This window comes from Brassica napus, chromosome C2 (genome assembly GCF_020379485.1).
Source record: "Brassica napus cultivar Da-Ae chromosome C2, Da-Ae, whole genome shotgun sequence".
NCBI lineage: Eukaryota > Viridiplantae > Streptophyta > Magnoliopsida > Brassicales > Brassicaceae > Brassica > Brassica napus.
The window spans coordinates 4,976,218-4,995,120 of NC_063445.1; the positions used below are offsets into that span (position 1 = coordinate 4,976,218).

At 35.1% G+C, this 18,903-nt stretch overlaps 1 protein-coding gene across 1 annotated transcript; it reads left to right on the forward strand.

Annotated features, from left to right (window-relative positions):
* Window positions 1–6,797: 6,797 nt before the first annotated feature.
* Window positions 6,798–18,734, forward strand: LOC106443309 (histone deacetylase HDT2-like). Its single transcript, XM_048746558.1, has 3 exons — window positions 6,798–6,885; window positions 17,940–18,010; window positions 18,094–18,734. The coding sequence occupies exons 1-3, from the start codon at window positions 6,873–6,875 to the stop codon at window positions 18,562–18,564; spliced, it is 555 nt and encodes a 184-aa protein (XP_048602515.1). The 5' UTR covers window positions 6,798–6,872; the 3' UTR covers window positions 18,565–18,734.
* Window positions 18,735–18,903: the final 169 nt, after the last annotated feature.

Below are 18,903 nucleotides of genomic sequence, written 5' to 3' on the forward strand. Positions count from 1 at the left end.
CGCACCATTACTCAGTTGAACAACGGCCACACTCAAAGCTGTCTCGAAGTCCATTAGATAAGAGAGAAAAGTTGTTTCAACTTTCAAGACTTCTGTATCAAACACTCAATGACCAACGGCCATGCATATTCTCTGATGGTAAAAATTGTCTCAAGTCCATTAATTAAATATAAGGAACGGTTTTCAACTTTTAAGTCCATCGTTCGTCTCCAATTCTCCATCGTTCACTGACCATTTGGTCCTTCATGGTATTGCATATCTACAACTTTAGCTTACTAACATTAGACCATTTCCAATAGAATACTATTTTTTTCTCTATAATTTACATTAAAATAGAGTAATCCTATTATAGAGTAACTTTTGCTTCAATGGTTTACTCTATAATAGAAAAATGTAATATTTTTATTCTATATTTGGAGTGGAAAAGTGATATTCATCTATATTTCACTCTGTAATAAAGTAACTATATTACACATGTTCGTTTCATGACCGCTAACGGTAGACGCAGCGGCAATAAATTAACTTTTCATTACGGCAACGCAACACCGGTGAAGGTTCAGCCCTAACTTATTTTCAAGTCGCAGCGACAATTAAAGCTGAGCGAAAGAGACGCTGAAATTAATGGTGTCACAGTGTTTCACTTTTTGTGTCTCCGTAGTTCATCACCTGCGATTTCAATTTTGGATTCTATTATTTTTTGTCTCCATCGCCTTACCTTTTAGTGCCGCTGATGCTGCGTCTAGCGGTTATGAAACGAATAGAGGTATCTTATTATATAAAGTTTGGTTTTTCAAAGTTGATAATTAACATGATCGCGACATGTGTCAATTAATTTATTAAGATTGTGACATGTGTTAATCTATCTCATAATTAAAAATATATATACAAAGAAATTAACAGAAATGAATTTCATTAAAAAGTAATTATAAATTTATTTAATAGTAATTTTCCTTTTTTAAAATCCTAATCAAAAGATAATTGCAAAAGATTCTTTGATAGTAATTTTCTTTCTAATATTGTGACATGTGTTTAAGTATAAAATGATTAAAAATATATATAATAAGATAATAAAACAAATTTTTAAAAAACTACTTTTTCTCTCTAGGAAAAAGAAGCCGCCGTTAGATTTTGAAAGACTTATCCGGCGGTTGGCGCTCCTCGCCAGCTGGAAGGGTCTATCTCGTCTTTGTCTTCATTCTCATTTATGTGTGTGGGTTGCAGAGATCAGATCTTTTTATGGTTTTCTGGTGAATTTGCGGTTGTGTTTTTAGATCTGTGGGTTGATAGTGGTTGAAGCTGTTTTGTCATTCTGATGGTGCCTTTTGTCTCTCAGTTCCATTCTCATCTGAATCGGGAGATGGTCTCGAGGTTTGTACCTTCGTCATGGATGAAGTGGTGATCGTGAATTATGTGACTGGTGAAGCAAGTCCGATGCAAACAAGTTGGGTCTCCTCTGATCTCTATCATAGCCTCCTGTCTACATGCGGTTTGTATTCTAGTCGTTCCTGGTTTCGTTGTCTTTTAGCAATGATGGGCTTTGTGCTCTGCTGGTGTTTATGGTTGTATATTACTGGCGTTGAAGATTTTTTATATTGGTCTTGGTGGCAACCGTTCAGTCATAGTGTTGACTGTTGTTAATCGCAAGGTCTTGACTGAGTTTCTCCGGCTCTAGTCCAACAGTTTGGAGCATGGCTCATGTTTACTTTTAAAAATTATTTAATAGTAAAAGCAATTTTAAAAAAAAAATATTTAGTAGTAATTTCTTTAGAAATTTTCCTTTTTCAAAATCCTAAAAAATAGATTTGAAAACAATTATTTAATATAATTTTACTTTTCTAAAATTTTAATGAAAATATAATTATAAAAATGTCAGTTATATATTTAAAAATGTAATGTGTGTTAAACTATCACATAATCAAAAATATATACTAAAATAATAAAATTGATTTTTCTTAAAAATTAATTATGAATATGATTTAATAGTCTTATATAATAAGATTTTGTGTTAAAAAAAATATAAACCAAAATTAACTTCAAATATTTCATCTAATATGATGGTGACATGTGTCGCTTAAAAAATTACATTGTGAATGTGTCGGCCATTATGTGAAAATAACTTCTTCTTTTCTTAAAATCCTAAATAAAAAAAAAACCAATTAATATTTTTTTCTTTTATCATGATCGGAGAGAATTGTAAAAATTTATATAATAGTAATTTGTACTTAAAAAAATTACTGATAAACAAGATAGTAAAACTTATTTAATTAAAAAGAATTTTTTAAAAAATATTAGTGATATTGAAAAAACGAATTTTGAAAATGGAAACTTTTAAAATAGTTAATATTAACTGAAAATAATTATTTGATAGAAATTTATTTATCTAGATCCTAGGAAAAATATAATTGCAAAAGATTATGTAATATTAATTTCCTTTTCTAAAATCTTAAAAAATTGCAAAAGAATATTTGATAGTTATTTTCCATTTTTATAAAAAAATCCCACACAAAACAAATTGTATCATATTTTAAGTTCTAACCAAAAGATAATTTTAAAATTTATTTGATAATATTTTTAAGAGAGTAGATGATGAACATGATACTAAAAATTATTTACCTAACAAAAGAAGTGTACAATTAGTATTGATACAAATTGTAAAAATAGTAATTTTTTTTATTAATAACTAAAAATAATTATATGATATTTTTTTGAAATTCTATAGAGAAGATAATTATAATAGGTTATATGACAGTAATTTTCATTTTCTAAAATCTTAAATAGAATTGTCAAATAGCATCTAGTATTATTTTTTAATTGTAAATAAAAAGGAGATTTATAAAATAGAATGTTTTCTTTAAAAAAAAATCCTAAAAAAATAAAATTTTAAAGACATATTTAATAAAATATTAAATTAATACATAATAACATGTATAATGTTGTCATTGACTCGATTGGTGTATTTAACTTTTTTTTTTACTTTTCAGTCACTTTCTTATTTCGGATTGTGTTCAGTTTAAACGTTTAGGTATAGTATTTTTTCTAATCCTAAGTACAAAGTTTATAACAATTCATCTATGAACCATGATTATAAAATACAAATATTAACGTAAACTTATATATGTGTAAAAATGAGTTTTAATTATAAAATAAATCTCAGATAACATATGCAAACAAACAATTATAAAACTATAATAAAATGATTTATTATTTTATGGTTTTTATTAAATTAAAACATTAAACAAAACTCGTTGCAACGTAATAGACTCATATCTTGTTATAGAATAAACCATTGGACCAAAAGTTACTCTATAATGATTATTGTATTTTAGTGTGAATTATAAATGAAAAAATAGTCTCCCATTAGAGATGCCTTGCGTTAAGGGTTACAAGAAAATACGTAAGGGGTTGGCGGGCAAGTTATTACGTTAAACTCAGGATAACGTAATTATGTTTCACACAGGCCGTACGTGGAAAAAGTCAGATATCAAATAGTTGTATGCATAAAATGATACGGAATATTATTGTAATAGAGACGAAATACTATGCCTCCGAATGGAGGAGTGGGACAAATGCAGTTTTCCTGCACATGCAGTTCTTCCGCACTGCATTTACCATTCACTCTTTTCTGTTTGTAAAAGCAGTTCAAGTGGGAGATCTGCATGTAGTTCAATATTTTTTGTCTTTTTATAGAAAAAACAGGAGATCTGCTTGCAGATCTCACCCGCTAACATTTGGTAGTGTTGATCTGTTGTTTTTTGTTTGGTCAATAAATAACTTTGTTACAACACATAACTTTAAAAATATATTTATCTAATTTTATGAATATAATATTTTTATTTTATTTACAACTTTAACAATACAAAATTATTATTTTCTACTTATTATTTTTTGTCATATAATTTTTAATTTTTTAAATAAGAAAATAAAAGAAGTATAAGCTTCTTATAAAACATTTACAGGTATTTCGGGCGATACTATAACATCTAAGATATTTGTTTAGATATCTAGGTGTCATTTTTATTATTTTAATATATGATATATAGTTTTTAAATGATTTTGTCATTCATAAGTTATAATAAATTATTTGATCGGTTTGATCTGGTTCTTTCCTGCATGATCCGCTTGATCTGCACTTGTCCTGCTTAATCTGCACTTGTCCTGCTTGATCTACTTGATCTGTCCCGTTTGAACTGCTTTTACCATTAGAAGCCTATGGCTAGTCATAGAGACGAATACTATGGCTTTACTGACTTTAATGGGTGTGAACGCTTTCCAATGTTACGTGATTTTGCTCTTTGATATGACTCTTGTTTCTTGGTAACAAAGTAACGTCAACAATTCATAGATTTTGCATTTGATATTTTTTTTTTTTTTTTTTTTTATAAACTAGGATGGGTTCGGGCCTTCGGCCTTAATCTCCCCTAGGCCAGGGGCCGGCCGGCGCTGATACCGATAACATGGTGTAAAGCACCACTCCCCATGAGAATCAAACTAGGGACGCAATGAAACATACTCCAAACACTAAACTAGGGTTGCAACGTGAGATTCAACGTTTACTTCCTTTTGGCATCCCCTAGCAACGAACCACAGCTAATGTTGGTAGTTTTATTGTTGATGCTACTTTTTGTTTATCTACCAGCTACATCATATCGAACATATTGTATTGACTAATTTATTTATATATTTTCATGTGTTATTATCTGATGAAGAAGATAATCTTTAATTTTATGAGAATAATCTCTTATCTTTTTTTTTAACACCAATGAATTATATCTCTATATTATTATTTGAGAAGTCAATTTTCTACGTATCACATTTACCTTGATTTTTAGAATGATTAATTACAATGATAATCTTAATGAATTAATAATTATTATAATGACATTATTAACATTTTTATTTTACTTTTTTTTTGCTAATATTTGTTTCCAAATCACCTTATTTTGAAAAGGAAATATCTTTCATAAAAACATATAGCTTTTTATAAATATAATAAAAACGAATTTAAATTTATACAAATCGAAAATAAATATAATAGAAAAGGAAATATCTTAAATTAAAAATAAATATATATTAAATTTTTATATTTAAAGTATGAAATTTAATTAAAACTAATTTCTCTTATATAAATAAAAAGGAATAGAAGATAAAAAAATAACGACTAAAAATATTATATATGATTTCTGTTAATAACAACTATTTTTATTTCTTTTTTTAATTAAATTTAAATAAAAATTTAACTAAATTTTCCTTTTTGCACTAAATAAATTTCTAGCTTAAATTTCATTTTTACAATAGCACATAAAAATACAATTAAATGTTTACAAAATGTAAAAAGATAGATTATATATAAAAAAATGATTTTTCTTTTTATTTTTCCAAAAACATATACAAAAAAAAATATCTATAATTTTTTAATATAGGCATATATTTTATTGAAATACATATATAAAATCATACATAAATATATTTATCAACCTAAGGAAAAACTAAACAAAGTATAATTAACAATATTATTATTATTTTAATCTAATTATAACCAAAAAATTATGATATAACCCAATACACTAAAATATAAATAGCAAAACCAATCAAAATATGAACAATCAAAACAACAAATTATTATGAATTATCTATTATATATAAATTTATATAAGTTCAATAATTTTAAAAATATTACAAAATGTGTTTATTAATGCACATCTGATTTAATATTTATTGTTTTCAAAATTTGAAAACAACATATATCAAACTATACAAATTTTACAAAATATATTTACAAATATAAGATGCAAATCAACATAATTTATCCAAATCTGAATAATCTCATATCTATCTCTAGAATAGTTAAGTTTTGGATTTTTAACGTTAAACCCCTCAACTAAGTTTGTTTTGGGGAAAACCCCATAAACTAAGTATTTAACGAAACCAAACTAACTTTATTTAATGAATTAAATCTTTACTGGTCATAATTACAATTACAACTGATAAATATTTAGTTTAGGGTTTCCTATATAAACATAATTGAGGGGTTTTACCATTAAAATAAAAAATTTCAAAATAATTATCTAAAAATTAGTAACTTAAATTTTTAAAATTAACATTTTTAAAAATTTCTATAAATATATGAGTCTGATTTGTTTTAAAATCAACATTATATATGAATAAATTGAAAATGTAAGAACCCAGAAAATATAAAAAAAATTATCTAAAAGTTTACCCGTGATAAAAATTATCTAAAAGTTAACAGTGTAGAAAACAAGAAAATATAATAAACATTATATCTTATCTAATAAAAATTTCATAATAAATCTTTGGAGATTTTTTATCATATTTTCTGGTTTTTTACTTTTTTAATTTATACATATATAATGTTGATGTTAAAAACAAATCAAAACTCATATACTTATAGAAATTTAAAAAAAAAGCTAATATTGAAAATTTAAGTTACTAATTTTTAGATAATGTTATTAAATTTTGTATTTTTTATTTTTTAAACTTTTAATGGTAAAACTCCTCAACTATGTTTATTTAATGTAGAAATCTCTAAACTAAAAATTTACCGGTAGTATGACCGGCGAGGGTTTAATTCATTAAATAAAGTTAGTTTGAATGTTTATTTGTTAAATCTTTAATTTAAAGGTTTTTATCGAAAACAAACTTAGTTTAGGGTTTTTAATTTTAACCTTAAGTTTTCCTTTTTCAGAATTTGATTCCCAAAATATGTAATTAATGATCTAAAACGTGAAATGGCGTTGTAAAGACCCAGGCAAAAAAAAGGAGGCACTTGTAAAACCTCTCTAGCTGCAACTTTCTATTTTCGCAGCCCTAAACTCGTTTGTCTCTCGAGAATCTCTTTACTCCTTCAATCAACAATGGAATTCTGGGGTAAGATCGTCTTATCTCGGCGTCTATTAACTCATACTTGTGCTTTCTATTCATCTTTTAGCTTTTGTCTTGAAGTTTCACTACAAGAAAACATCAAGAATTCTGAGAGAAAAAATCGTCGGAATTTCGTCGGAATATTGTTATTCCGACGCAATTCCGACGAAACACGTCGTCGGAAATAATTCCTCGGATTTTTTTTTTTCCTCTGAAATCCCTCGGAATTTTCCGACGGAATTCCGAGGAAATAAATTTCCGAGGAAATTCCGAGGATCCCTTGTTTGTCGGAAAAGTCCTCGGAATATACCGAGGTAGAACTTCGTCGGGATAATTCCTCGGAAGTTCATCGATCGATGCGTGTTTGGACATATATACATCGATCGATAGGAGTATACCGACGGACTTTTTCCTCGGTTTATTCCGAGGAACTGTTCCCTCGGTATATTCCGAGGGATCCGTTCCTCGGAATTTTCCGAGGGAGTTGTCCCTCGGAATTTTCCGAGGGAGTTGTCCCTCGGAAAATTCCGAGGGAAATGTCCCTCGCTATATTTAAAAAAAAAACGGATCGATCGATGCGTTTTTGTTCAAAAACGCATCGATCGATGTAGTGAAAAATATAATTAATTTCCTCGAAATGTAAAAAATATTAATTTTTTTGAAAAAATAAAATTTCTGAAATTTAAATTCGAAAATATGAAATTAAAAGTAAAATTGAAATCATACTAATTAATATTCAAAGTTTCACAAATAAAAATAAAACATTCCGAGATTGGGGAAAAAAAAAACTACGGGTCTGGCACGTCCGGGAACACCTCGTTCGGGTACATCCTCTGCATCATCTCCATCATTTGCTGGTTCAGCCTCCTCTGTGCCTCATAGCCCGCCTGTTGAGCCGCCATCTGGGTCTCCAACAAAGATATTCGATCATCTTTGTCCTTCAACTGAGCCGTAAGTACTTCTGGATCAACAAAGGGCGGTGGTGCAGAAGAAGGAGGAACCGACCGGGTGCGACGACCCAAACCGAACAAACGTCCCTTCTTCTTTGGAACCGACTGAATAGAAAAAAGCCAAATTTAGAAATTTAAACCAAGAAATAAATGAATTGAACTTAAAAAAAAAGAACTTACGGATTCAACGATTTCGTTGATTCGAAACCGGGACAAGTTGGTCGAAGCCGTCGAAGCGTCATCCTCGGTTTGAAGCTGAGACACTTCGTCTACCACCTGAGTTTGGACCAGGTCGACCACGTCCCTCACAAGACCGTCATCAATCTGGCCGGTCTTCTTGTTGGTATACGCCCTCCTCATTAGGGCGAGATCATCGACCGGCTCGCCATCATTTTCTTCCGCCTTGAAAAAAAACATAAAATTAAAGAAACATTAGAAATTAGAAGAAATGCACAATAAATTTAAATTCTGAAACTCAAATAATTGAAGAAAAAGCGGTTGAACTTACCATGCGATCTCCGAGAGTGGCAATAGATTGAGCACCCAAGTTATGCTTGTAGATGCCCTTCCCTTTACGGTCGCTCCTGCGGTTGGTGGAGTTGGTGGAAGAAGTTTCTTTCGTCTCCTCCTTATCCCAATGCGCACACAACTCCTTCCAGACCGTATCGTTCATCGACTTTGGGACCTTTTAATTAAAAAAAAAAGAAAAAGTTTAATAAATTAAAAAATAGTTTAATAAATTAAAAAATTGTTTAATAAATTAAATCGAACCTTATTGATTTCCCACTTCTTCTTCCACTCGTGGATCTGCTTCCCATAGTTGTCCATTACTTTATGGACGAAGTGGTGATAGATAAAGAGCGTCTCATCGGAATTCCAGTTGAACTCTTGCTGAAAAAAAAACACAATTAGTAGAAAATTTATATTAAAGATTAAAAATATAAGTAAAAAATTAGAATACTTACCGCAAACTGACGAAACCACAGAACCTGCTTGTCGGTTGGGAAGTGAGTGAAAGTCGGATGTCCACTGTCGAGGGCCGAGTACATCATACGGTTGATCCATGCGCTGATCCCGTTCCCGGATCGGTTGAACCTTATTAAAAGAACAAACGGTTAATAATGAATCCAAATTTAAAGAAAAAAAATGTTTAATTACCATGTTTGACCCCGTCCATGTGGATACGGAGTGAGATACGGAAGATGGTCACGACCGGGCTGTTGAACCAACTCCGCAACCCTCATCACTCCCGGAGGACCCGGAGGAACAGGAGCGGATGCAGCAGCGGGAGCGAGAGGAGCATGAGCGGGTGCAGCAGAGGGAGATGTATGGTTGGAGCTGTGGGGCGAAGGAGAATCCTGAAAATGGTTGGACTCCCGAGACTGGCTCCCCGTACCACCACGACCACGACGCTGTCGAGGCCGGGTCTGATCATCATGAGACCTGTAAATTAAAAAAATATATTTAATAAATACAGAAATATATAAATTAATTTTTTTATTAAAAAAAATCCCAAATAATTTAATCACAGAAAAAAATTTATATATATTAAATTTTTTTAATAAATATATAAAAATAGTTCTAATAAACAAAAAATAGTTTTAATAAATAAAAATTGTTTAATAATTAAAATGTTTTGTAAAATCCAAAAAATCGAATTTATATAGAAATTTTTTTTGTAAAATCCAAAAAATCGAATTTATATAGAAAAATCGTTTTGTAAAATACAAAAATCGATTTTATATACAAAAATTGATTTTATAAATACAAAAAATAAAAAAATTATAAAAAAATTCTAAATCAATTCAACAAAACAAATTATTCAACCAAATCACAATTCTAAACCTATTATACAACCAAATCACAATCCTAACCAATCACCCTAACAAAAATCTATCAAAACTACACAAAAACCTAACAAATAGAACCTAAGAGAGTGGGATAGGGTCCTTACATGATTTGTGTAAGAGAAGAGGGAGATCGCCGGAGATATCGTCGGATTTCAGGGGGAAATCGCCGGAGAGAAAGAGAGGAGTCGCGCAGAGGAAGAAGAGAGAAATGGGGAAGAAGAAGGGGCTCGTGGTTATAAAACCTAGGGTCCGACGGACATTATCCGTCGGAATTCCGTCGGAATTCTAATTTCAATTTTCGCGAAATATTTGCCCGGTAAAATGAAAATATTCCGAGGAAATTCCGACAGATAGTAAAATATCCGTCGGAATTTCCTCGGAATATTCCGAGGAAATACCGAGGAACTAGTGTTTGGGGTTTCAAAACATCAATTTTTTTTTGCCGTATTTCATTTCTTATACAATTGTAATGCATACCATTGAGGATTCTTTGTATACATGAGCATAAACCATGAAATAACAAATTTCAAAACTAATTGAAAGTATTCCCTTTACCGTTCGTTAAAAGGTATAAGTGTTTCTCTTATGTTGCGAGATTTCGTTCATACAATCGGAAAAGTGTTAATTATACGGTAAGGAACAAATTTTTGACTTCATAATGAACGTAAGACACTTAATAAGGGTTATATAGGTGTTATTCAAACGGCAAAACGTTGTTTTCGGTTTAAAAACCCTATTTCCTCGGAATTTCCTCGGATTATTCCGAGGGAACTCCGACGAAACCCTCTTCTTCCTCGAAATTTCCTCGGAATATTCCGAGGAAATTCCGACGAACTAGTGTTTGGGGTTTCAAAACGTAATTTTTAAAAAAAAACGCATCGATCGATGCGTTTTTGAACAAAAACAAATCGATCGATTACTAAGATGGCCCGGGCCGTAAGATTGTGATCGATCGATGAGAGTATCCCATCGATCTATCGACAATCTGAATTGTTCCTCGGAATTTCCTCGGAAAATCTTGTATGTTTTTTTAAAATGCATCGATCGATGCGTTATAGAACAAAAACGCATCGATCGATTACTAGGATGGACCGGGCCGTAAGATTGTGATCGATCGATGAGATTAACCCATCGATCTATCGACAATCTGAATTGTTCCTCGGAATTTCATCGGAAAATCTTGTATGTTTTTTTTAAAATGCATCGATCGATGCGTTATAGAACAAAAACGCATCGATCGATTACTAGGATTTACGGGGCCGTAAGATTGTGATCGATCGATGAGAGTAACCCATCGATCTATCGACAATCTGAATTGTTCCTCGGAATTTCCTCGGAAAATCTTGTATGTTTTTTTAAAAATGCATCGATCGATGCGTTATAGAACAAAAACGCATCGATCGATTACTAGGATGGACCGGGCCGTAAGATTGTGATCGATCGATGAGAGTATCCCATCGATCGATCGACAATCTGAATTGTTCCTCGGAATTTCCTCGGAAAATCTTGTATGTTTTTTTAAAAACGCATCGATCGATGCGTTATAGAACAAAAACGCATCGATCGATTACCAAGATGGCCCGGGCCGTAAGAATGTGATCGATCGATGCGTTATAGAAACAAAACGCATCGATCGATGCGTGTTCGGAAAACAGAATTATAAGGCAAAACCCGACCTTTTTGGATCTAAACCTTAGAACTCTCATCCCCTCCGATTTCCCCTATAATTCGCCCCCCCCCCTTTCTCTCTCTATAATCATCCGATTTGAACAATTTTGGGCTCTATTCCACTTGATTTTTCGAGCTCTACCTGATTCCTACACTCGTCTTCACCCTAAGACAGGTATACTCCGCGAATCTCCACATTCTGAAATCGTGTTCTTGAGCAATTTTTTGGGTTTTGTGAATTTCTTATTTCCGTGTTGATTCCTTGATCAAATATGCATGAAACAGATGTTTAAACATGGAATAGAACACAATTGTCTGTGATCAACGAGTTTGGAACATGATTTGAGATGATTTAGGGATAGAGAATTTTTTTCAATTTCGTTTTTTTTATCACAACTCGATTTTGCTTTTCATTTTCATGTTCAGCTTTGCCTTCTTAATTGATTATAACCATGTTGAGAGCAATGATTCTATTTTGTAGAGAATGAAGCGCACGAAAACATCAGCAAAGAAAAACACACAAGAAGCGGGTTCGTCACAGCTGGAGAAGCAAAGGCCAAAGAAGTGGGATAAGTCTGATACCACCCACTACAACAACATGAAGAAGGTAGCCGTTCCGGCTACACAACTAGCATGTCCTGAGACGATGACAATATTGGGAATCAAAGCAGACATTGAAGGACTGTTCCAGAACATGGGTCTAGGCCAACTATGCAACCTCAAGGAACCCACTTATCCGGAGTTGGTACGCCAGTTCATAGCATCCGCATACGTCACCCGTCCCGATGATAGCCATCAGGAAGGTTTTCTGGCATTCGTAGTGCAGAAAGTATACTATGAGGTATCTTTCACAGACCTCTGCGGACTATTTGGATTGAGTGCGGGGGAGAGGACATATGGTCTTTATTGGACTTCAGAGCTGTTGAACTTCTGGGAAACGATTGGCACAGGGGTTTATAGATCTTCTCAGGCAAAGGAGTCACTTATCCGGAGCCCAGTACTGAGATATGCGACACGCCTCATTGGCTCATTGCTATACGGGACAACCACAGCCGCATCAGTCACGCAATGGGAGTTGTGCCTCCTGTACCAAGGTGTGAGGCATTTGCTACCGGCATTTGGAAACTCTACATTCCCACCTGCTACTGCCTTCAACATGGGAGCGGTGCTGGCCGCAAACTTAGCAGGATACAAGGGGAAAGTAACCAAATCCAAGAGCAATGCATGTGGATTTGGTGCAGTGATTACTCGGATCCTTAGACATGTGGGTGTAGACTGTGAGAACCACCAGGTAGCACTGGACAGATCGAACAACATTGCTTGGAACTACCTGGATGTCATTTCTCTAGTAAGTAAGGAGTTCATAGCTGGTCCCCACTCGAGGATCGATCGGGATGGTCCTTACGTCTACGTATTCCAGGACCGAGCGAAGAAAACACTCTACTGCCACCTGCCTCAGATCGGCCTGACTGCTCTACTTTCAGAGGCTGCAGTTGAGTTTCTACCCCCTGCTACCGCACTAGTAGACAAGCCATCCTTCTTCACGCCAAAATATCAGACCAAAGGCAAGGGCGTGGTTGATGAAGAAGGACAAGATGAGGCTGCACAAGCCATTCCAGATGATTCACAACCCCATCAGCTACTCCCATCAGACTCCAGCCAGTACAAGCTGCAAGAGCTTCCACCGAACGCCACTTCGCGCCAGCAACAACATTGGAGAGATCAGAGCATAAAGACAAACAACGACATGCTACACAAGATCTGGGCTGCCATTTCACGTATCAGGCCGTGTCGTTGCCAAAAGGATGATGTAGTTCATCGGGACAACTCTCCATCCAGCTCTGGTTCGGGTTCGAGTGGTACACACAGGGTAAGAAAGAGGTCCAAGAGACCCAACGATGCAGGAACATCTGGAGCAGGAGACGAGGAGTAGGAGCTATCACCGGCTATTTTATTTTCTTTTCTATTCTAACGTTTTATGGTCTTATTTTCTGTTAATTTTGAACTGAGTTTTTTTTTAGGTTTCTTAATTATGAGTTCGTATTTCTTTTACATGGTTTCTTTGTTTTATTTGGTTGTGTTTTGTGTAGCTTTTAATTCGTATTCAGCTTTGCCTTGCTAGATAAACCAAATAACTATTATCCGAGGAAAGAGGTTATATCAAGTGTTCCTCGGAATTTCCTCGGTATTTCTTAAAAAAAAAAAAAATAAGTTCAATGGTAGTCTGTTTCCGAGTCATCATCACCAGATGAATCTGAATCTGGATCTTGGTGAAACTCTCCAATTACTGGTTCATCCTCTACGTGAACGACGGCTTCCTCTCCAAAGTCGGTTAAATCGACTACAAGGCCAACTCCAGCTAAATCTTCTGCTGCACTACAGTTGCCGGATGTGCTTGGTTGTAGTGGGTCTTCCAGCTCAGAACTTCCCTGAACTCGGCCTCTCGGGTTGAGTCTTGTAACAGTAACCCATGGATCATCTCTGTTCCTTACCCGGGGGTACTTGATATAACAAACCTGTAACATTTAGAAAAATTATAAATTAATACACATGATGATGAATCATTCTGAATAATTAACATTTAATTACCTGATCGGCCTGGGAAGCAAGAATGAAAGGATCATAATATTGCAGCTTTCGCCTCGAATTTACTGATGTAACACCAAATGCATCTGTTCTCACACCTCGATCTGGGGTGTTGTCGTGCCAATCACAATAGAAAACAGTACAGCGCAATCCAACCATGCCCAAATACTTGATTTCCAAAATCTCATGTATGTGTCCGTAGTATACATCATCTCCTGATGCAGAACAAACGCCAGCATCATAAGTCGTACTCGAACGTCTCCTCTTCTGAGTTGTGAATGCATATCCTCGAGTACAAAATCTCGGATATGACTTCACAACAAAGTTTGGTCCAACGACCATCTCACGTATCCAATCGTCAAATGTTTCACCTCTGGCCAAACCAGCAGACACCTATTAATAGCACATATATATATATTATATCAATAAATGTGAATTAGTATAAATATGTGATAAAATATATTTTAATTTGTTTAAAGCACTCACATAAGTAAACATCCATCCAGTAAATTCTCTCTGCTTCATTTCTTCTAGTTCGTCCTCTGTGGCGTATCTATACTCGAACCGCTTTTCTGCCATGAAAATCCTGTATATGATGACAATAATGTAATTAATTAAGATTTAAATTTCAACTTGTTAAAATAAAAATTTGTAAGCTCATTTATTTACCTCTCATATTGAAGAACGTCTTCGCAGTTGGTGAGCAAATATGTTTGCAAATGACTGCGCTCCTGCTCAGTAAGTCGACGGTCCTTTGGTTTTCCGCTAAGTCGTCCAACGTCTGTGAAAATGTCTGGAACCGTAACATGATATGTTGCCCGTTCGCCTCTATCATCATGCCGAGCAGGTCTTCTGTTTTTGGTCTGAACTTCTGCTGGAAAGTAGTACTCGGCAAAGTTTGAAGTTTCTTCATTGATCATCTGTGCGACTATAGAACCTTCCACCCTACTTAAATTTTTCACCATCTTCTTCAAATGGAACATATACCGCTCATACAGATACATCCATCTATACTGCACAGGACCACCAAGTTCCAATTCTCTTGCCAGGTGAATAACAAGATGCTCCATAACATCAAAAAATGAGGGAGGAAATATCTTCTCAAGGTTGCACTGAATCACGGCTATGTTAGTCTTCAAATTTTCAATACCTTCAAGAGTCACTGATCTCGTGCATAAATCGCGGAAGAAACCACTTATCCCTGCAATTGCTTCATGAACATTTCGTGGTAATATTTCCTTGAAGGCGAACGGAAGGAGGCGCTGCATCATTACATGGCAATCGTGGCTTTTCAAGCCAGTAAACTTTCCTTCCTTTCTGTCGATACAGTTACGCAAATTTGATGCGTAACCGTCTGGAAATTCCACATCGTTTGAAATCCAATCAAAGAACGCATCTTTTCCCGCTGCATCAAGTCGGTATATGGGAAAAGGAGCCCTACCATTCTCATCAACATGAAGTTCTGAACGAGCACATATATCGACTAAATCCAGTCTTGACTTCAAATTATCCTTTGTTTTACCTTGAACATTAAGGATCGTGTTCATGAGATTGTCAAAAAAGTTCTTCTCAATATGCATGACATCTAAATTATGCCTTAGCAGATGATCCTCCCAGTATGGCAGATCCCAGAAAATACTTTTTTTGTGCCAGTTATGTAGTTCTCCAACAGCATCTACCGGAAAACGCTCATGTCCACCGACTTCTGGCGTCCTTTCTGCACCAAAATCTCTTAGTTGTATCTTCAAATCTTTCCCACAAATTTCCGGAGGTGGACTGTCAAACACCCTCTTGTTCTTCGTAAACAAATTCCTACTCCTACGATATGGATGATCAGGTGGTAGGAATCTCCTGTGACAGTCAAACCAACACGTTTTCCTTCCGTGCTTTAGTTGGAAAGCATCAGTGTTATCTTGACAATATGGACATGATAGCCTTCCATGCGTTGTCCATCCAGACAACATACCATATGCTGGAAAATCACTTATTGTCCACATTAGTACTGCCCGCATTTGAAAGTTTTCTTTACACGAAACATCGTATGTTTCAGCACCTTGAGCCCATAGTTGTTGCAACTCATATATTAGTGGCTGAAGAAACACATCAAGTGATCTCTTAGGATGCTCTGGTCCGGGAACGAGAATCGAGAGAAACAAAAACTCTCGTCGCAAGCACAAGTTTGGGGGGAGGTTGTATGGTGTAAGAATGACGGGCCATAGAGAATACTGTCTTCCACTCTTGCCAAACGGACTGAAACCATCAGTACATAATCCAAGGTAGACATTTCTTCTCTCATACGCAAAGTCGGGATACTTTGATTGGAAATGCTTCCACGCTTTTGCATCTGAAGGATGTCTGATCTCACCATCTGTTGAGTGCTCCGCATGCCATCTCATTGGTTGCGCTGTGCGTTCAGACAGATACAACCTCTGCAACCTTTCCGTCAAAGGTAAATACCACATCCTTTTATATGGCACTGGAACTCTTCCAATTGTATCTTTATAACGAGGCTTTCCACAAAATTTGCATGTAACCCGCTGTTCATCCACCCTCCAATAAATCATGCAGTTGTCGCTGCATACATCTATTACCTGATACGATAAACCAAGACCAGCTACGAGTTTCTGAACCTCGTAGTATGAACCAGGAGCTACATTATCCTCGGGTAGAATACCTTTTACAAAATCAGCAATCGCATCCACACAGTCTTCAGCCAAATTATAATCTGTTTTAATGCCCATCAATCTTGTAGCAGATGATAAAGCTGAATGACCATCTCTGCAACCTTCGTACAATGGTTGCTTTCCAGCATCCAACATATCATAAAATCTCCTAGCTTCTGCATTGGGTAAATCTTCCCCTCTAAAATGATCATTTACCATCTGCTCAGTACCTACACCATAATCTACATCCGTTCTAATTGGTTCTTCTAATCTAACCGCTGGCTGAGGTTCACTAGTACTACCATGTTCATAATCAGTTTCCCCATGATGATACCAAATTTTGTAACTTCGTGTAAACCCACTCAAATATAGATGAGTCCAAACATCCCACTCTTTAATAACCTTTCTATTTTTACAATTAGAGCAAGGACATCTTAACATACCTGTTTTTGCTTCCGGTTGTCGGTGAACTAACCCCATGAATTCAGTTATACCTCGTTGGTATTCTTCCGTAAGCAATCTCGTGTTCGGATCCAAATGAGGTCGATCGATCCAAGAACGAAAATAATTTGAAGAAGACATATTTTTTATGAATCAAATTCGTGTGTAAATAGAGTAAGAGGGAGGATGAAGATATGAAGTGAATGAAGAGGAAGAGGAGTGCTTGTATTTATAGTTTAAATCCTGCCGACATACCGAGGAAATTCCGACGGAATTCCGACGGACAAAACTAGTTAGTCGGAATTTCCTCGGAATTTTGTAAAATCCTCCAACAGCTCTCCAACGGCTATAATATTTCCTCGGAATTCATCGGTTTTTTCCGAGGAACAGAGTTTTCCTCGGAATTTCCTCGGAATATTCCGACGGACTGTAGTTTCCTCGGAATTCCGTCGGTATATTCCGAGGAAATTCCGAGGCAACCCAATTTTGTGTTTCCTCGGAATTTCCTCGGAAATTCCTCGGTATATTCCGAGGATTTCATTTTTCGTCGGAATGTCCGTCAGAATATCGCTGTTTTCTTGTAGTGTTTATCTTCGGTCGTAACCTGTTGAACCATGTGTCATTACTTAGTTGTTTATCTATGTTCGGCTCTTAGCTTGTCCTTTTGAAGTGTATGTTCGGTTATAACCTGTTGAACAGTGTGTCCACGTTGTGTTTGTTAAGATGTTTATGTAATGTTGGGCGTCCACATTAGCTCATAGTCTCTCTTAGCTTAGTCCTTATAAAGTTTCATGTCCTGGTTATAATTAACCTTAATTTGTTTAGATGTTCTGTTGGTAACAAGTAGTGTTTGATATGTGCAAACGGGCTCATGTTGATTTAATTATTGGATATGTAAACAGGAGCTGAAGTGAAGGCAGGGAAGCCACTTAAAGTGAAACCTGATGAAGACTGTCTCATCCACCTTTCACAGGTTGCTTTCAAATAGACCTTTGAACGGTTCTGAAAAAGATTCACGATTAGTTTCTTTTCTTACAGTTTCTTAAATATGTGTAGGTATGTATTGATAACGGGAAGAAGGGTGAAACTGCGTTCTTGTACGTGACGGTTGATGGGAAGAAGCTTGTGATTGGAACACTTTCTCAGGGGAATATTCCTCAGATCAGCCTTGATCTGATATTTGACCAGGAGTTTGAGCTCTCACACTCGTTGGAGACAGGAAGTGTCCACTTCATTGGCTACAAATCGCCCAACATCGATGATGAGGAGTGTTACTCGTCTTCTGACTCTTCTTCTTCTGAGGAAGTGGAGGTCCCTGCAACTGACACTGCCAATGGGAATGCTGGAGCTGCTGCTTCGAGTGTTGTCAAGGCTGACTCGGAACCAAAGGCCAAGCCTGCTGAAGAAGTGAAGCATGAATCAGAAGATGATGATGATGAAGGTTCTGACAGTGGTTGCATTTGTTTTTCTAGTGGATGGATGATTGAGATGATGAGGAAGATGATTCTGGGGGCAAAGAAGAAGTGATACCTTCCCTATTAGTTATTACTCCTCCTTGATTCTAATAACTGAAAAAAACTGTTAGTGAAACTGAAAAAAACTGTTTGCTGCAGGTTTTGCTCTTTTGATATTTGACTCTTTGTTTTTTGATAATAATGCAAACTAAGTTAATGGCAGGAAATTTAATGATTTAGATTTTTATAATCTCAAGAAACAAATTATCTAACCGGAAACTGGCAACATATGACAAAATTGAAATCTCTTGACATGTTTTGATCTCTGACTGATTCCATGAACCCTGAGTTGATACTTTGAAACTTGTCCAAACGAAGGATCCTGTTATTTTACACTTACCAACAGGTCGGA

Bases quoted from the DNA above. Each gene is read 5' to 3' on its own strand.
- LOC106443309 (XM_048746558.1), top strand. The intron at 18,011-18,093 runs GTTGCTTTCAAA...AAATATGTGTAG, and splicing joins GTCTCATCCACCTTTCACAG to GTATGTATTGATAACGGGAA.